Here is a 17,944-nt window from a genome sequence, read left to right as displayed (position 1 = left end):
GAGGGACATCTAGTCCAGCCCCCTGCAATGCAGGAATCAAAGCTAAAGAATTCCTGACATATGGCCATACAACCTCTGCTTGTTATTTGAATCCATTGGTTCGGATCCTACCTTCTGGAGCAGCAGGAAACAAGCTTGGCCCATCTCCTGTGTGACAGCCCTTCCCATACTGAAGATGGCTACCATACCACCTCTCATTCTTCTCTTCTCCAGGCAAAGCATGTCAAACTCTCTTGGTTTCCAGACACTTTTATCATCTTGGTTACCTTCCTCTGTACCCTTTGCCGCTTGTCAATATCCTTCTTTAACTGCAGTGCCCAGAACTGGACACATAAATAAGTCACCTGGAAGTGAGCCTAGCTTCCTTTTCCATGAAAAGTGACTTCTTGTTACATGCCAACCAGAGGCCAGGGGTTGGAACAAACATTCAGGAATTGTGGAAAAGGAAATGAACTCTGGCTGTGCAGGGGGAGGGTAGGACTGCCTGCAAGCCTGAGATTTGTGTGGGATCTTTTCTGCTGCTGCATGTAGTGGTAAACCATAGTTTAGCATTACGTGTGTGAACACAGCCATACTCTCTCCTCTTGTCCTTCTTTAAGTCTGTCTCTCTCCAAGTCCAGAATTCCTCTCTATGATCAGCACCTCCTTTTGGCTCTTTATTGTTAAGAGGTAAAGCTAACTTCACATGCTAACCAATTGGAGGTCCCATAGATAGCATGATGAAGACACAACAGGATGCAGCCAATTACATTTTGATATACAGTGGTACTTCTGGTTACGTACTTAATTCGTTCCGGCGGTCCATACTTAACTTGAAACCGTTCTTAACCTGAGGTACCACTTTAGCTAATGGGGCCTCCCACTGCTGCCGCCCCGCGATTTCTGTTCTCATCCTGAGGTAAAGTTCTTAACCCGAGGTACTACTTCCGGGTTAGCGGAGTCTGTAACCCGAAGTGTTTGTAACCCGAGGTACCACTGTACAATAATGTCAGAAAGCAAGTTCTGAATAACGGTAGAGCCTTTTGCCCCTGTTCACAGCCCTTCCCCATAGCCAAAAGGAAGAGAGGACACTTTTTAAAATGTTTTTTTTGAAAGAGCACTCCCAATATTGGGATAGAAATGCAATAAACCTCACCTGCCTCCTTCCCTAGTTACAAAGTGGATCGGTTCAGAAAGACGAGGATGAGCTTGGCTTGCACCCGTCTCCCATGTATAAACTGCAACATCTTTGAGGTGCTCCTCCATAGTGCCGTTAAGAGCATGCCTGGAAAGTGCCACAGAATGGGTCACTTGTTGCAAGGAGGGATTGCTCCAAACAGAGGGCATCACATGCTGCTCTGGAAACACAGATGGTATAAACACAGTCAAAACCAAGGAATGTGTGAGTCTTCTCCTTCCTGCTTCTTGACAACTGAAGAGTTAGGTGGAGAACCTGCGGCTCTCCAGATGTTCAAAATGGCCTCTACCCTTTGGCCAACACGCATCTCTAGCTTGCAAAGTATGCCACCACATCCACATGTGCATGAGAGATGAGAAAGGGGCATAGTGAAGTGTTCTATCCCTGGCATCTCCTGGTAGGACTGGGAAAAGACTCTTGTCCAAAACCCTGAAGAGCATAGCTGTCAACTTACAGATTTGAAAATAAGGGACCAGCAGCCTCGAAAATAAGGTATTAGCAGCCAAAATAAGGGATTTTCCGAGCACAGGTATGTTCAACTTCTGAGCCCCTCCAAGCCAAAGGTAGAAAGCCCAGCCAGCAGCCAAACAAAGCCTCAAGCGGAGGTTCCCACAGCACAGCAACCCGGCAAAGGAGATGCAGCAAGGGAAACCACCGTCACCTCTACGCTGGGAAGCGCTGAGCAAAGGCAAGTCCCCAAACAACGCGGCCGATTTGATCAGCACAAGGCATGCAAGCTCCACCCCCCCAGTCGTTCTTAGACTCCTTATTGGGTGAGCAACGCAGCCAAGCAACACAGTTGGAGTCTCCCTCCTCCCTCGCCGGCAGGGAGGGAGGGAGAAGAGCTGCTTCCTTTGAAACCCGGGAAATTTAAGGGACATCATCAATAAGGGACAGCAGCAGGACACAGCGCTGGGATAAGGGATTTTCCCACCAAATAAGGGATGGTTGACAGCTATGCTGGAGAGCCATTGCCAGTTAGTGTTGACAATGCTGAGCTAGAGGGACCAACAATCTGACTCAATACAGTCAAATTTCAGTTTCCGAACGCTTCCATTCTGGAACGTTTGAGCTCCCGAACGCTGAAAACCTGGAAGTAAGTGTCCCGGTTTCCAAAGGTTTTTTGGAAGCCAAATGTCCAACGCAGCTTCCGCTTGAGTGCAGGAAGCTCCTGCAACCAATCAGAAGCCACACCTCGGTTGTCGAACATTTTGGAAGCAGAACAGGCTTCCGGAACGGAACACGTTTGACAGCCGAGGTTTGACTGTATAAGGCAGATTCCTAAGTGTGGGGAAGGCCCTCTACATTTAAAGCACTTTACACAGCACTTTACACAGCCACAACTTCCTCCAAAGAATCTTGGGAACTGTAGTTTGTTTTTTTTATATATATAAAATATTTATTGCAATTTTTTAAAGAACAAATAAACCACCAAACATACAAAATACCATCACCATACACACAGAAAGTTCAAAGAACGGCAATGGCGGTCTCCTTCAGCTGCTGAAGGGGAAGCTCCGCGGAAACGGGTCGCCGGCTACGGCGAAGCGGAGACCCACGTCGGGAAACCACGGGAACTGTAGTTTGTTAAGGGTGCTGAGAAAGGCTAGGAGACCCCTATTTCCCTCACACAGAGCTGCAACTCCCAGAGCGGCTTAACAATAAATTACCCCTCTTAAGGAACTCTGTGAGGGAAATAGGGGTCTCCTAACAACTCTCAGCACTCTTAACAAACTACAATTCCCAGGATTCTCTGGAAGGAAGCCATGACTGCTAAAGTGGTACAATGCTGCCTTAAATATATAGCGCAGATGGGCCCAATGTCTCTTACACAGCAGGGGAGTTCGTTAATAACATTACCCAGCAGGGTGAATGGTATGGATCTTTCTGTGCAATCCACATTTCCTGTGCAATTCACATGCACTCCTCTACACCCTGAGATTGCAACCTGGTAAATCAGCTGCCGAGCTTTTGGGCTGCATGGGCCCATTAAGCTTTTCAATTTGTGGAAGCTGAGCAGAAAAAGGTTATCTGTGTGTCAACTATGGATAGGGTAGAAATTCAATTTTTGTTTGCGTTTTATTGAGAAGCCATCTTATTTGCGCTTCTCAAATCAATATGCAAACCAAAACACACCTGTTTTCCGAAACCCACACTTCTCCAATTTTTGCAATATACTCTTGTAAAGTGTGGACAGTTTTTAGCAACTTAGGGGAAAGCGTGCATAAAAATGACTATAGTAGTGAAAACATACAAAATTGAATTATGGGAAACTGCTTGGGGGAAAATATATATTAGTTAAAATTGCATTGAATAACATGCTTATTAGGAGGTATCTTCACTAAAACGTGGCTGAATTAAAAATCTGCAGATTGCTTCAGAAATGTGGAGAAATGAATTTAAGGTTGGGGGGGAAATGAGCAAGCGACAGAAGCTTGAACTGACAAATTCATCCACCCCAGGGTCAATGTCATACCGTGAGGCTTGATAGTCTTGGACTGTCCTTCTGGCAAGATGAGGAACAAACCATTGCTTCCAAATGTGCCCTGCAGATGAATAGTGCTGTATGGTATGGCATTGTGCCCAGAAAAGAACATCAATGTGTACCCTTTCAAGCTGACACCAGGATTGCCTTTCAGCTCAATGAATCGGTACAGAATGGTGTGGTTGGCCATGCCCAGTTCATTGATTACGACTGAGTGGTTCTGGGGTGTTTCCTCTGTGGAATTTGAGCCAGGAGGTGGGCAAGCATTTTCCTGGGAAGGAGTCATTTCTGTTACCTGCAGGAGAAACCCACAAAGACTTGCTAGGCCTGAAATATTACATATTCTAATAACGTTTCTAACCTCTGTGCATTTGGTTTTAAAACAGACTTGGGTTGTAAGTTGCTTTTGGAAGGAAAAAACGACTGATACATTGAATAAATGATAATTAAAGAATAAGTCAAGGTGTAGAGCAGGGCTTCCCAATCTGGACGAATGCCTCGCAAGACGGAAAACTCGCTAGACGAAAGAGTTTTCCGTTTTGGAGGTGCTTCGCAAAACGAATCTCCTATGGGCTTGCTTTGCAAGACGACAATGTCTTGTGAGTTCCTGCGGGGTTTTTTCCCTTCCCCCCCTTTTTCTAAGCTGCTAAGCCGCTAATCAGCTGATCCGATAAGCCGCTAAAAGCCGCTAATAGCGCTAATCCGTCAATGGGCTTGCTTTGCAAGACGAAAAAACCGCAGAACGGATTCTTTTCATCTTGCGAGGCACCACTGTATTGATGGCTATTAGCCACAGTGGGTGGTTAGAGGCAGCAATGTTTCTGAATACCAGCTGCTGGAAACCAGAGGAGGGAAGAGTGTTATTGTGTTTGAATCCTGTTCGCTGGTGTCCCACAGGCATCTGGTTGGCCACTGTGAGGACAGGATGCCATAATAAATAGGCCATTGGCCTGACCCAACATTCTTTTCTTGTGTTCTTATGCTAGGTGGCCTGTGGCACATCCGTATTAAACACTCATATTGGGGTTTTTTAACATTGCATTTTAATTGCTTCTTTTATTTCTTATATTGTATTGCTCTCTGAATTACAGGGAATTCAAACTGTCATACAATATCAGAAAGAAAAGAAGCAATAAAAATACAATAAAATCATGTTGGATCTCGAACAGCGTTTTACAATTGCTACAATGGGCAGAAAAATCATTAAGTGGTCTACCAAGATGATAATAAATTCTTAAGTGGTGTGTGGAGAAAGAAGGTTGGAAACCACAGCTGTAGGGATAAAGTATCTTGGAAGTCAGGAATGATGGGAGTTGCATTCCAACAGCATCTGGAGGGCAGTACATTGGCTACCCCTGGGTTTAGGGTGATGGGCTAAGACTGAAGAAACACAGGTTCAAATCCCCACTCAACAATGAAGCCCACTGGACAACTTTGGCTTGTAGGGAGGATAAAATGGGGGGGGGGGGACTTAAGGCATATTTGCTGTCTTAATCTTGCTGGAGGAAAGAAGGGAGTCTACAGCTAAGGTTTCTCATGTAAAAGATCCCAAAGTTTAACCCCCAACATTTCCAGATTGGGCTGGAAAACATTCCTATCTAAAAGAGACAGCACTTGCCAGTCACTGCCAACCACTGAAGAGCAGCCTTTGACAACCCGGTGCCTTCCGGATGTTTGGGATTTGGCTCAGATGAGAACGGTAGCCCAAAACATCTAGAGGGAACCAGGTTGGCAAAGGCTGGTGCAGAGTCCACCCTGCTGGCAACAACACCGAACTAGAGAGAGCAATGGCACATGTCAGCTTCCAGCGTTACAACTCAGGGCTCCTTCTGGCCAAAGCCAGCATCCTGCCACTTACCTGGAAGCTGCTGTGGTCTCTCGGCCGCAGGCTGTAACATCGGCTGAGGGACTCGTCTTGGCTGCTGTGAGAATCATCTTCAAGCAAGACCCTCTGGCCTGGGGCAAGCACAGCAAGCAGCTTGTCAGCGTTGTCCGAGCCCCGGGCCTTGTAGACGAGGGCATCCACCAGCCCCACATTGGTTAGGGGCATGTTCATTTTGTAGGTGGCGTTGGGATTGCTGCGGTAGAGAGCCACAGCGTCCAGTCCGTTCTGGATGGTATTGTCAGGCAGGACAATCTGGGGCTTGGGGGTCACCCCAGTGCTACCCACCAGGAAGTAGCCTCGCTCGTCGGTCCTGTAGCCCGACAGGTTTATCACCTTGTAAGCCAAGTTGTTCTTCCCATTGTAAAGCACAAGCCAGTAGCCCTGGAGAGCAAATGGTGCTTGACCAGGATAGAAGAGCTCAATGTATTCAGTGTCCTCTCGGCCTCCTGGGTTGTCTGAATTCACTTCGTTGATAAGCAGCTCAGTCAAGGGAGTTGCTTTGGTTGTCCTTTCCGGCACGACCACTTTAAAGAGCAAAGTCACATCACACGGAACATGTAGAGGTTTGTTTTTTTTAAGAGAAGTAGCAGGATCATGCCAGCCCCGCCCCCTTTGCTGGTTTCTGGACCACAACAAATGCCTGGCAATTCCAATCCTTGGGGTTTGGCCCTGTTTTTTCGAAGGGGACTCTGTTTTCACCATCAGAGGCCATTCTCCAAGTGCTTTCTCCGAGAAAGGTTAGGAGGATGGCAACACTAGAAATGGCCTCCTTGGTGGTGGCTCCCCGTTTATAGAATGTTCCCCGCAGGAAAATATGCCTGGCACTATGATTGTCTGGTTTCAGACACCAGGCTGAATCATTTCTGTTGACCCAGGCCTTTGGTTATTAACTGGGAGCGTAGTGAGGTATGGGTTTTTGACCTGCTTTAGCGCTCATATTTTAGTGGGGTTTTTCGGTTTATACATTTGGTGGGGGGAGGTGAGCATGTTTAGATATTGTGTTTTATTGTTGTTTCCTACAGGGTTTAAATGATTTTTAATGCTGTTAGGTCACTCTGGGGCATTCCTCCCTGTGTGAAAAGCAACAAATAAATAAAATAAACAAGCAGCCTTACAGCTGGCATCGCTCAGGAATTCTAAGAAACCAAAAACCAGTTATTAAAACCAGGGCAGTTTTGAACATGTCAGTCCGCCATCTTGATTCAAAATAGCGTCCAGCTGCATCCAAACATAGACAAAAAGCTGCTCCTCAACCTCAGCAACCATCATACCAAAATTCCAAAATATACAGTAGATAAATCAATACAACTAAAATAAGGAGGGAAATAAACTCTTCACGCGATTTAAAAAGATATTTTCCTTTGCGGGGAATTACCCCTTTCAAAGCTAAATCCTAGCAAAGCCTGGCTTTCCCTAATGAATCATTGCCCAGCCGTACAGCACCCATGTGCCTGGTGTTTCATCATTACCTGGAGTACCTGGAGGCCCGTCTGTCATGTTAGCATCTCTCAAGCAAGCCTTCACCGCCGTTCCATTCCATTTCCCAAAGTGCGGAACCTCCTTGCTCTCAGTGAGAAGCGAGAAGGCCTTCAGCAGGCTGCTGAGTTGCTCTGTTGACCTGGCAGTCAGGAAAGCAGTGAAAACCAGTTGTGGGCCCTGACAGGCTACAGCAGGATCTGAGGAGAAAAGAAAACAAAAAAATGGAAATAACCTTCAAGCTACAGCCCTGTATTTCCACAATGTCCTCAGAACTTTCTAAAACCGGTATATCTTCATTCAGGACTTCCCTAATGGGACTGCACTCCACAATGGTGGAGCCACCAGCAAAAGGGCTAGGCTAATATCAGAATGGGATCCAGAACTGTGGGGCCACCACCACAAATGCCGTGTTCTGTGTGCTCAATAACCTAAGTACTTTGGGAGGCTGGTGCCTCAAGAGGGCTTCAGAAGTAGATCTTAAGGTACAGGCAGGCTGGTATAAATGAGACAGTCCTTGAGAACATAAGACGGGCCTGCTGGATCAGGCCAAGGGCCCATGTAGTTCAGAATCCTGTTCTCACAGTGGCCAACCAGATTCCAGTGGGAAACCAGCAAGCAGGATTCAAGCCCAAGATCACTCTCTCCTCCTGTGGTTTCCAGTAACAAACATTCAAAAGCATTGCTGCCTCCAACTGTGGAGGCAGAGCATAGCCATAATAGTTAGTAGCCATTGATAGCTTTTCCCATCACGAATTTGTCTCCTCATGTAGCCGGTCATTTTAAGATGGGTGTATTGATGGCTTCTGTATTCTTAATGTGAGCTGATGAATGTTTTTCACCCTTTTCTTTCTTTTTCCTTCTCTTTTCTTTCTTTGCTAAATTTTATTTAAAAAAAAAATACACCCAAAATATGTACATAGTACACACACGAAAATGCTGCTGAATTTCTGAAAGCACGTCTAAAAAATAAATAAATTGCAAAATGATGAGTGAATGTGGAGAGTGAACTTAAGATAGTTCCCTGTGAAGAAGGATTTCTTGTAAAACCACTCTGAATAGTGTAGCTCTGTGAGGGGAAAGGGGTTCTCCTAGCAACTCTCAGCACCCTTGACAAGCCACAGTTCCCATGATTCTTTCAGGGCAGCCATGACTGTTTAAAGTGGTATCATAGTGCTCTAAATGAATGGTGTGAATATGGCCCTAACTGAATATACTGCGCGAAGGGGAAATGGTAGCATTGTTAGGGGCCTCCTGGTTTGGGGGCCCTGACAGATGCCCAAACTTACCACCCCCTGGAGAGGTTTAACCCTTTGTCCTGCCACTCCCCTCCTCCAATGTTCCCCCTTTAAAATGTTTTTTTAAAATAATAATAATAAATAATAGTAATAATAATAATAATAATAATAATAATAATAATAATAATATAGCTCAAATAGGCCAAAGCCCAGACTTATATATTAAAAGCACTTTACCTTTGAAATAAGCAGGAGATACTCCACAGTTGCATTGTTTATCCAGGGCTTGGGACAAAAACATCTGTACCTTGCTTTTCTCCAGGGACTCTTCCTGACAATCTTAGGAAACACAAGGCAACGTTGCAGCATGGGACAGATGCACATATGTGTAAGATGCAGTGATAAAAACTGCTAGCACGGTTGCATAGCTAAGCAGGGTCCAGTACTGTTTCAAACTGGATGGGGAACCACATGTTGAGATTCCTGCATTGACTCTATTATTAGCTTTTCCTTTTTCTACATATACTGTATGTTTAAAGGCTTGTATCCAGTGGAGGCAAACGAGACACTGCCCTACCAACCACAGTCTGCCTCTCCCTGCCTGCCTTGTTCTTGCAACCTGCCTGTCAGCCTCCTCCTCCTTACTCTCACTGTTGCCTCTTACAGAACTCAGCAGGAATAAAGATGGCTGCAGAACTAGCATTGGTTGGCTCTGGCATTGGCTCTGGCACCTGCCACCTACTTCTGGGCTCCCCGACTTCCTATTGCAAATATCCAGACAACCAGCTTTATTCATTTATTCTTGTGAATGTACCATCCCATGCCACCCTTGGTTTGGTTTAGTTTTCATGAGTTTTTCTCATGAAGTTCTACTTGGTTATTTGGGTTATATGGATAAAATTCAATAAAAAATATTGGAGGGAGGGTGCGTGCCAGTTCCACAGATGGAAGCAGTTTAGATCAAAGCATACACAGCCCTTCTCTCCCCCCGTTATAACCACCCATTTTACTTTACAACACCCCTGAAGAGAGGCCTTTTCTGTAGCTTAGGCTGAGATAGTAGCCAGCTCAAGGTCGATGAGGGTGTTCATCACCTGAGTGGGGATTTGAATGTGAATCTCCCCAGTCCATAGTCTGAGACTCTAACCACTGTGCCATTCTGCCTTTCTGGCACAGAAATATAGGTTCTTCTAATCAATGCTAACATCTGCACCAAGATCCTTGCGGCTTTAAAACAACAACACCAATACTGACAACCTGGAGGCTGTCTAACTTCAAGAGTTACTGAAGATTATGTTAAATTGATTGATGTTGTACATATATGTGTGCATGCTTATTAATAAAATACCTGTTCTAAATTGCTACAATGAATTTGGGACTTCATACAGAAGACAACAAAAAACTGATCAATGCATGCGTACTCGCCTATTAATAAGATATCTGTTGGAAATTACTATATTGAATTTGGATTTTCATATGGAAGACAACACAGTCAGGAAGGTGTGGTTGGGGGGGGTAGTTTTGTGGGCCAAATAAGGACACCTGCCTGATTCAGGTTAGAAATTCCCAACCCCTGCCATACAGCCATTACGCTGAGATCCCAAAGTAACTGATCTACACTGCTTTGATTGATCTGGAGGCTGCAGCACTCACCTGCAACTTGAAGGCAGAAGGAAATGGTTTGCCCAAAGCATCTCTTGGGACAGTCATTGAATTGCCCAGGCGTGGGCTTGCCGACAGCATAAACAGAGGGATCCCGGGCGACGGAGCAACAGACACAGCGATTCACAGATGTATCATTTTGCTGGGACCTGTAATGGAGATTAACAGGATAAGAAGCTGACTGACTAATCTTATGCTATAGACTGGGGCCTAAATCATTTAATGCTTTAAACACTAGTGTGAGCACCTTAAATTGGGCCTGGAAATGAACTGGTAACCAATAGATAGTTGTCTCAAACTAAGCCCTATACAGTTAGTTCTACTGAATTTAAGCAGCTTAAGTTAGTTGCATCCGCAGATTTCAATGAGTCTACTCTGAGGAGGTCAAGCATTAGATACAACCCAAAGTAAATAGATCACTTTATGCAAGATGTCCCTCATTTGCATGTTTGTAGCTAGGCTGCCTTGCCACCCTTGGGCTCCTTTGGGACTGACTCCAACTACAAAAGCTGAGGCTGTTGAACAGATTCTTGGGCTGGAGTATTTTTCACAGGAGGTTGAGAGAGCTTGTTGCTGTTATTGATATTACTGTTGTATCTTTAGTTTTAGATCTTATGATTTAGTGGAAATTGTTTCCATTTGGTTATGTACTTTTTGATGCATTTTATTTATTGTTTATGATTTCTGTTATGTTTGTAATTATGTAAATCTTGTCATGTTGTAAGCTGCCTGAGCATAGTTTCAACTATGGAAAGGCAGCATACAAATAAAATAATGATAATGAGGATATATTTCTGAACTTTTCTTGATTTTATTGTTTTGTCTTTGAGGGGGTTTTCTTACAATCCAGTGGTGCATAAATTTATGAAATAAATAATATAAATTCAATAAATAAAATAGCTACAGAACATGAAATCTGGCCCTGCGGTGTGGTGGGCTCCCTTATTGGAAAGGAAGGCCACAGAAATTCCCTGCCCTTCTTTTTCTCACCTCTCTCTTGCATGGAAGAGGGGCTTCCCAGGAGTCAAGACATCTTGCAGCTTCAAATCAGCACTTTCAGCTGTAGAGTACACCAAGGCATCCAGGAGGTCTGTTGCTGACACAGCAGCCCCCTCAGCAAAGCTGGCAGGAGTCCCCCTGTACAGGGCAACAGCATTGGCACCTGCCCTGAGGAGGGGTCTTCTGGAGTTCTGGGGGAATGGCAGGTCAACTGGAGGTCAAAGCAAGAGAAGAAAAACGAGGGTTTATTCCTATTAAGACAACCTGTTAATCAGCCCAAGGAAACACCCACATGGACACACAATGCCATATTGCTAGAGACGGTGCTCAGATTTATCTTGCATTCCATTTGCTTTCCAACGGACTACAACTCCCATCATCCCTAGCTAGCAAGATCAGTGGTCATGGGATGATGGGAATTGTAGTCCACAAACACCTGGAGACCCAAGCTTGGGAAACCCTGGTCTGGACAGTACTAAACTAGATGGCCCAACAGCTTGACTTGGTATAAGACATCTTGCTACACATTCCACCCTTGGTATGTGAGAAGATGCCAACACCATGAGCAGCAGCCCAGCCCTACCTGAGGAGTTGAACTGGCCTGGGCCAAGGAGAAGCAGCCCATCAGGGGATGTCTTGCCATGCACTTCCATCACAAAGTAAATCTCTTGGGTGCTCCCCTCAATCAACACCAGTACCAAGCCATCTACTTGAGTTGAAGGACGGCCTTGTAGCTCGACAAACTCAAACTCTCCAGGGGACGACACAATGTTAACCTCGTTGATCAACACGGCCGATTCATTCAGCTGAGAAAAAGGGATGCAGTGGTTATCCATGGCTGGGGTAGGCGCACCCACTTGGAAGAACCAATGAGAATCAGTCCCCCAGCATCTTTCCAGTGCCTCATCTGTGGTCCTGAAGAAAGGGTCCTCCAGGAAAGGCTCCACACCCGGGGTCAAAACACGGACCAGCTCATCTGCTCTGTCACTCATTTTAGACTTATGGACCAACGCATCCACCAGCCCTTCGTTGGTGACGGTCATTCCCTCATGCAGCTTCTTTGTCCCAAAATAGAGCGCAATAGCATCTGGCCCGTTCTGGATTGTGTTGTTAGGCAGGATCACCGATGGCTTCGGAATGACCGTAGAGGACCCCAAGAGGAAGAAGCCTTCGTTATTGGTGGAAAAGCCCCCGAGATCCTGGACTTTGTAGGCCGTATTGCCCTTGCCATTGTAAAAGACCAAGGAGTAGCCATCTAGAGGGGTCTGCTGGCCACTTGTGTGATACAACTCCACATACTCCAAGGTGTCAATCCCTGGGTTATCTGCATTGACCTCATTAATGCGGAGCATGTGCTCTGCCTTCTGTTTCTTAGGGTTCTCAGTGAGGCTCAGAGAACCCACCTCATGCAGCAAGAAGCACACACAGAACAGAGATGCCAGTAATAGGCCTGGCCCCATGACTACAGAGGCTACCAGCTCTCCAGGGAGGAGAAGGGTGTGGTCCACTTTCCAAGAGAGCTGAGCAGGATGGAGGAGAAAATGGCAAGAAGAAGTTTGACTCAGTTTGACAGCAGAGCCTCTCAGTTGTGACTAGCTGAAGATGTCATCATCCTGAATCTAAAGGGGAGAGAAAGAGGGAAACACAAAGTTGGTGGTGAGGAACACAATGCTTCTCTTTAGTTTTAAATTTTGCAAAAGGAAAAGGGTTGCATGCCACTGCCAAGTTAGGCATTACTTGTCAAGTAAGGTAAAGGTAAAAGGGACCCCTGACCATTAGGTCCAGTCATTTCCGACTCTGGTTTTGCGGCGCTCATCTCGCTTTACTGGCCAAGGGAGCCGGCATACAGCTTCTGGGTCATGTGGCCAGCATGACTAAGCCGCTTCTGGTGAACCGGAGCAGCGCATGGAAACGCCGTTTACCTTCCCACCAGAGTGGTACCTATTTATCTACTTGCACTTTGACGTGCTTTCGAACTGCTAGGTTGGCAGGAGCAGGGACCGAGCAACGAGAGCTCACTCCGTCGTGGGGATTTGAACCGCCGACCTTCTGATCGGCAAGTCCTAGGCTCTGTGGTTTAACCCACAGCGCCACCCACGTTCCACTACTTGTCAAGTAGGCATGGAAAATTAAATCACTTTCTGTTTCTCTCACTTTTCTCATTTTCTCAGTCCCCAGATTTCCACATCAGTTTGTGCATCATTATTTTTCTAAAGGTTCTCATGAAAATTTATCATGATTTCAGTCATAGCTGTCAACATTTCCCTTTTTTTAAAGGGAAATTCCCTTATTCCGAATAGGATTCCTCGCTAGAAAAGGGAAAAGTTGACAGCTATGGTTCAGTACGGATTTCCTGAAAAGTGCAGGTTTTTGTGTGCCATTTTCTCTAACATCCACACTTCTGCAAATCAATTACCTCCAATAGTATATGTTTGACAACAACTGGAGACCCAGGGCTGGATAACATTTCCCTAGTATGTGTGGAACTTTGTACATTACTTGTGGCTGGAGAACTGCATTGTAAAATTTGGGAAAGCACAAATTTTGAAGGATAGTTGTTTTTGCTTTGCCTATGTCAGAAAGTGCAAATATTGTAAGCTCGCTTTCAAATGCCAAGCTAAATTGAATCCACACACACACACACACACACACACACACACACAACCACTGCTACTTCACGTTAGGCATCATTGCCTAACACCACAAACAAAAATGATCTGATGCAGCAGTCATGAAAGGTGCTATGTTGGAAAATGCAACATATATGGAAAATATCTCCACCAAATGGAACATAAAAAGTGAGCCCTGTAAAGGGAGCTTAGTGAAACCTTCAAGTCAAAGGTTCTCTATGACAGTGTGTTTTACATTGAAAAGGGGTGTTCCATCAGCCACACTGAACCACAAACAACTGAAGAGGCATGACAGCTTGGCTCCGACAGCTGTTGACCTTTTTATTAAGAGCTGATCTGAATCTAATTAAGCCTTTTCTTTTTTTTAAGAGAGAAAGCGTTTGGGAAAGAAAGGAACATGTGGTGTGCTTCAAATCACTCTTCTCACTTTGTCCATTGTGGGTAACACAACCCACTGAATATTTTGGAAATTTGTAATCATAAAGGGTACATATTCCCTAGCACCTATAAAACCAGAATTAAAAACACTTCAGATTTTCCTGCATGCCCAGGTTTTTGCACATGTAAGCCTAGAATTCTGTAATATTATATAACAAGGCTAGAAAGCTGCCTTGCATGAGCTACTAATAAGGAAACACACCACTTTGATTTTACTCCTGCCTTAGGCAAGCTCTTCTCTCTCTCTCTCAGCCTACTGCTACTTCCAAAACTGGGATAATTATATTGACCTACCTTACAATGTTGTTGTAAGGGTTACAAAATCATATTTTTTATTTAAAAGCATTTACATACCACTTAGTATTTCCAAAATCTCTAAGCGGTGTACAGTGCAAAAAACAAACAATATGTCATTAAAACAAAAGCAAAAAGAAAACCTAAAAATCAGTATAACAGCATACCGTATAGGCAAAAAAAAAGGTAAAGGACCCCTGGATGGTTAAGTCCAGTCAAAGGTGACTATGGGGTGTGGTGCTCATCTCGCTTCAGGCCGAGCAAGTCAGTGATTGTCCAAAGACAGCTTTCCAGGTCACGTGGTCAGCATGACTAAACCGCTTCTGGCACAACAGAATACCATGACGGAAACCAGAGCTCACGGAAACGCCGTTTACCTTCCCGCCACAGGGGTACCTATTTATCTATTGCACTGGTGTGCTTTCAAACTGCTAGGTTGGCAGAAGTTGCGACAGGATCTCACCCTTTCGCACAGATTTGAACCATTGAGCTTCTGATCAGCAAGTCCAAGAGGCTCAGTGGTTTAGTCCACAGTGCCACCCGAAACCCTTATAACAGCTTATAAAACAAAAACAAAAAAAACCCTGAGAATTCAAGTGCATAAAACACGGTCCAGTTTTGTGGGTTTGGGAAAGCCTGGGCAAAAAGATACATTTCCCAAAGACATCTGAAATAATTGATGGCTGCTGCTTCACATATGAGAGAGGGGAAGGTATTGCCGGGGGGTGGGGCCCCAAGTAGAAATATTCTAGATAATCTAAGCTATTTTATAAAATGCTGCCCATGCTGAAAAGATGCTGTCTAGAGTATCAAAATGCTAAACTGTAACCAGTGGAGATATTCTTCTGCTTCTCTGACCGGCAGGGAAGAAAAATAGTAGAAAAATCATTGGCAGTGGGACAATTTCAGTTAGCACTAAGCCAGGACGGTTAAGCAGCTAAGAGTGTCAAACTAGGACTGGGAAGACCCAGGTTCCAATTCTCCCCCAGCCATGGAAATCATTGGGTCAGCCTTGGGCCAGTCACATCTCCCAGCTAAGATGTGTCAAACAGGGTATGAATCTGCCCCTAATGAAGCCGTGCCGATGTGAACAACTGGTGGAAGGTTGGGAGATGGGAAAGAACCGGCAAGGTATGAAGGGGAGGAACAACTTCACTGAGCTCTAAGGCCCTAACGTGAGCACACACCCTGTTAATGCAGTTTTAAAACATTCAATGAGCTGGACATAGTTCCCATTAAAATCAATGCGAGAAAAGTCAGCTATCAAGCCGCACGGATTTTCAGAAATTCAACGAACTTCCAAGTGGCTCTGATCCGCTCCTCCGGTTTTTTCCAGCAAAGAGAGGTTTTTACACATCCAAGTAAAGCGGTTTTGTTTTTCACTCGGCCTGAGTTGAGAAGCTGGGTTGTGTGGTTTTGCAACGCCAGGCAACCCACGAAAAGCTGCCCACCCCAAATCTGGACAAATTTCACTACTCCCTCTGCTCACTTACCTCCTCGAGGAGGGGAACCCAATCTTCTCCGCAACCCGAACCGATTCATTCAAGGCTTGCAAAAGCGCGATCAGATTTCAAGCAACACTTTTTTCTTTCTTTCTTTTCAAAAATCGCACCTATCCCCTCACCCTGCGCGCTTTGCAAGAGGAAACACGACGCTTGCAAAAAAGCGTCTCTCTCTCTCTTTACGAAAAACGGGGCGAAACGAAAGAAGACTCTACTGTATATACTTTTTGGGGTGGGGAGGGGACGTGAACCAATATGTTGCGGTTCTCGCTGGATCCTCCTCTGACTTTATAAACACGCGGTTCTCTTCTCGCGCTTACTCATTCGCCAGCCACTCAGTCCCAGACTAGCTTTGCAAAATCGCCCTTCTCTTAGATCGCGGTCAGTTCTCTTCTCCCCTTGCAAAAGAGGACTTTTCTCATCCAAATGAACCAAGAAAAGGGGACAGGATTGGGGCGGGGTCGGGTGCCTAACAGTGGCTTCTCCAGTCTCCTCGCCTTTCCTTCTGTAAGTTGATCAGGGGGTCTAATTGACCTAATTGACTCCAGGAGGAAAAGGTTTGTGGATTTTAAGGGATAGTGATCCGTTTTGAGGACACGCAAAAATGGATTGATATATATAGCAACGGACTGGAACTTGGAAGTTTTTGTCCCTAAAGCACATCCAGCACACATGACATCCCCCCACAAAGAATTATGGGAGCTGTAGTTTCCCCCCTCACCGAGCTACAATTCTCAGCACCTTTAACAAACCACGGTTCCCAGATTTCTATGGGGAAGTCATGATGTACCTTAAATGCATAGTGTGTGTACACAGGCAAAAAACAAACACTGCCCCTCCCATCGCCAAGGCAACCCCTCCAGTCAAAGAAAAAGCCACAAAAAAAGCTCAGCTTTTAAAATAAAAGTTTCAGAGGGGGAAGCAGGCAGAGGTATAAAACCTGATATTCAGAAACACAGCTGCCTCCGACTGTGGAGACGGAGTTTAGCCATCATGGCAGGGAGCCAACTGACAATCTTATCCTCCCAAGAATTTGTCCATTCCTCTTTTAAAGCCACACAAGTTAGTGGCCATCACAGCCTCTTCTGGGAGCGAGTGCCATAGTCTAACTATGAACTTATATGAAGAAGTACTTTCTGTCATTGCATATTCTAATTATGGATGTTTATAGTTTGTTCTATTGTTCAATATATCCATCAGTATGAGGTCCCAAAATTTTGTCCATTGCATTTCATAAAGGTCGCTTTCTAGAGGTTGCAAATAGTTTGCAATGGTGAGCAGTGCCACCATCATGAGATGCAGTGGTGAGCTGTGGTACCATCAAGGTATTTTTGAAAAAGGTCCAAAGCATCAGAGTTAAAAAGTGGCAAAAGGGCAGGTTTAGGGTCCAAAGGAATGGTTTGATTGTTAATCAGACCCACCTCACAAAACACCTTGGTCCAAAAACAATGCACTCAAGGACATTCCCACCACAAAAGAATAAGTGTCCCCACAATTCCTCCAACATAATGCTGCATTATTGCTGTTTATCTTGCTCAAAAGGAGCAGGTGCATATACCACTGGTAGAGAGTCTTAATAGCAATTGATTGCACAGGTATACCTAAATGGTGCTTTGTCCCAGATCATGCAATGTCCTCTATGTGTACACCCAAATCTGCAAGGGACCCGGGTGGCGCAGTTGTCTAAACCACTGAGCCTCTTGGGCTTGCTGATCAGAAGTTTCGAATTCGTGCGGCGGGGTGAGCTCCCGTTGCTCTGTCCCAGCTTCTGCCAACCTAGATGTTTGAAAGCATACCAGTGCAAGTAGATAAGTAGGTACCACTGCAGCGGGAAGGTAAACAGCAATTCCATGCACTGTGGCTTCCATCACAGTGTTCTTTTGCACCAGAAGCAGTTTAGTTGGCCACATAACCCAGAAAACGGTCTTTGGACAAATGCCAGCTCCCTCGGCCTGAAGCGAGATGAGCGCTGTACCCCATAGTCCAGAGATCATTTACCTTTACCTTACACCCAAATCCCTTTCCCACTGGGCTTTCAAGCCTGTCAAGAACACTGTTGACATAGAAATTAAGGTTTTATAAATGTATAAGTTAAAGTCCAATAACACCTGCATGATGGCCACGTAGTGCAGGTGTGGAGAACCTTTGACCCTCCAGA

The 17,944-nt window shown here is 45.2% G+C and overlaps 1 protein-coding gene across 3 annotated transcripts in view; it reads right to left on the bottom strand.

The window, feature by feature from the left end:
* The window catches only part of LOC309519245 (uncharacterized protein), a 97,583-nt gene extending 81,338 nt beyond the window's left edge, over nucleotides 1-16,245 (bottom strand). For 2 of the 3 annotated variants that reach the window (XR_014213769.1, XM_082200041.1), the window contains exons 1-9: nucleotides 15,778-16,245; nucleotides 11,506-12,541; nucleotides 10,914-11,133; nucleotides 9,915-10,072; nucleotides 8,499-8,600; nucleotides 7,017-7,223; nucleotides 5,521-6,071; nucleotides 3,654-3,957; nucleotides 1,136-1,337 (exon numbers count right to left, since the gene is read on the bottom strand). Coding sequence is in view for 2 of the 3 variants with exons in the window: in XM_082200041.1 (XP_082056167.1) it covers nucleotides 1,136-1,337; nucleotides 3,654-3,957; nucleotides 5,521-6,071; nucleotides 7,017-7,223; nucleotides 8,499-8,600; nucleotides 9,915-10,072; nucleotides 10,914-11,133; nucleotides 11,506-12,382 (2,621 nt within the window). In the remaining variant the exon portion in view is untranslated. The remainder of the gene's footprint in view (nucleotides 1-1,135; nucleotides 1,338-3,653; nucleotides 3,958-5,520; nucleotides 6,072-7,016; nucleotides 7,224-8,498; nucleotides 8,601-9,914; nucleotides 10,073-10,913; nucleotides 11,134-11,505; nucleotides 12,542-15,777) is intronic. The other variant, XM_082200042.1, reaches the window with a different exon arrangement.
* Nucleotides 16,246-17,944: the final 1,699 nt, after the last annotated feature.

Source organism: Podarcis vaucheri (assembly GCF_965113315.1).
Source record: "Podarcis vaucheri genome assembly, chromosome: 14".
In the NCBI taxonomy this organism is placed as follows: Eukaryota; Metazoa; Chordata; class Lepidosauria; order Squamata; family Lacertidae; genus Podarcis; species Podarcis vaucheri.
The sequence above is the reverse complement of the archived record's forward strand: the minus strand, read 5'-3'. Positions and strand labels throughout refer to the sequence as shown.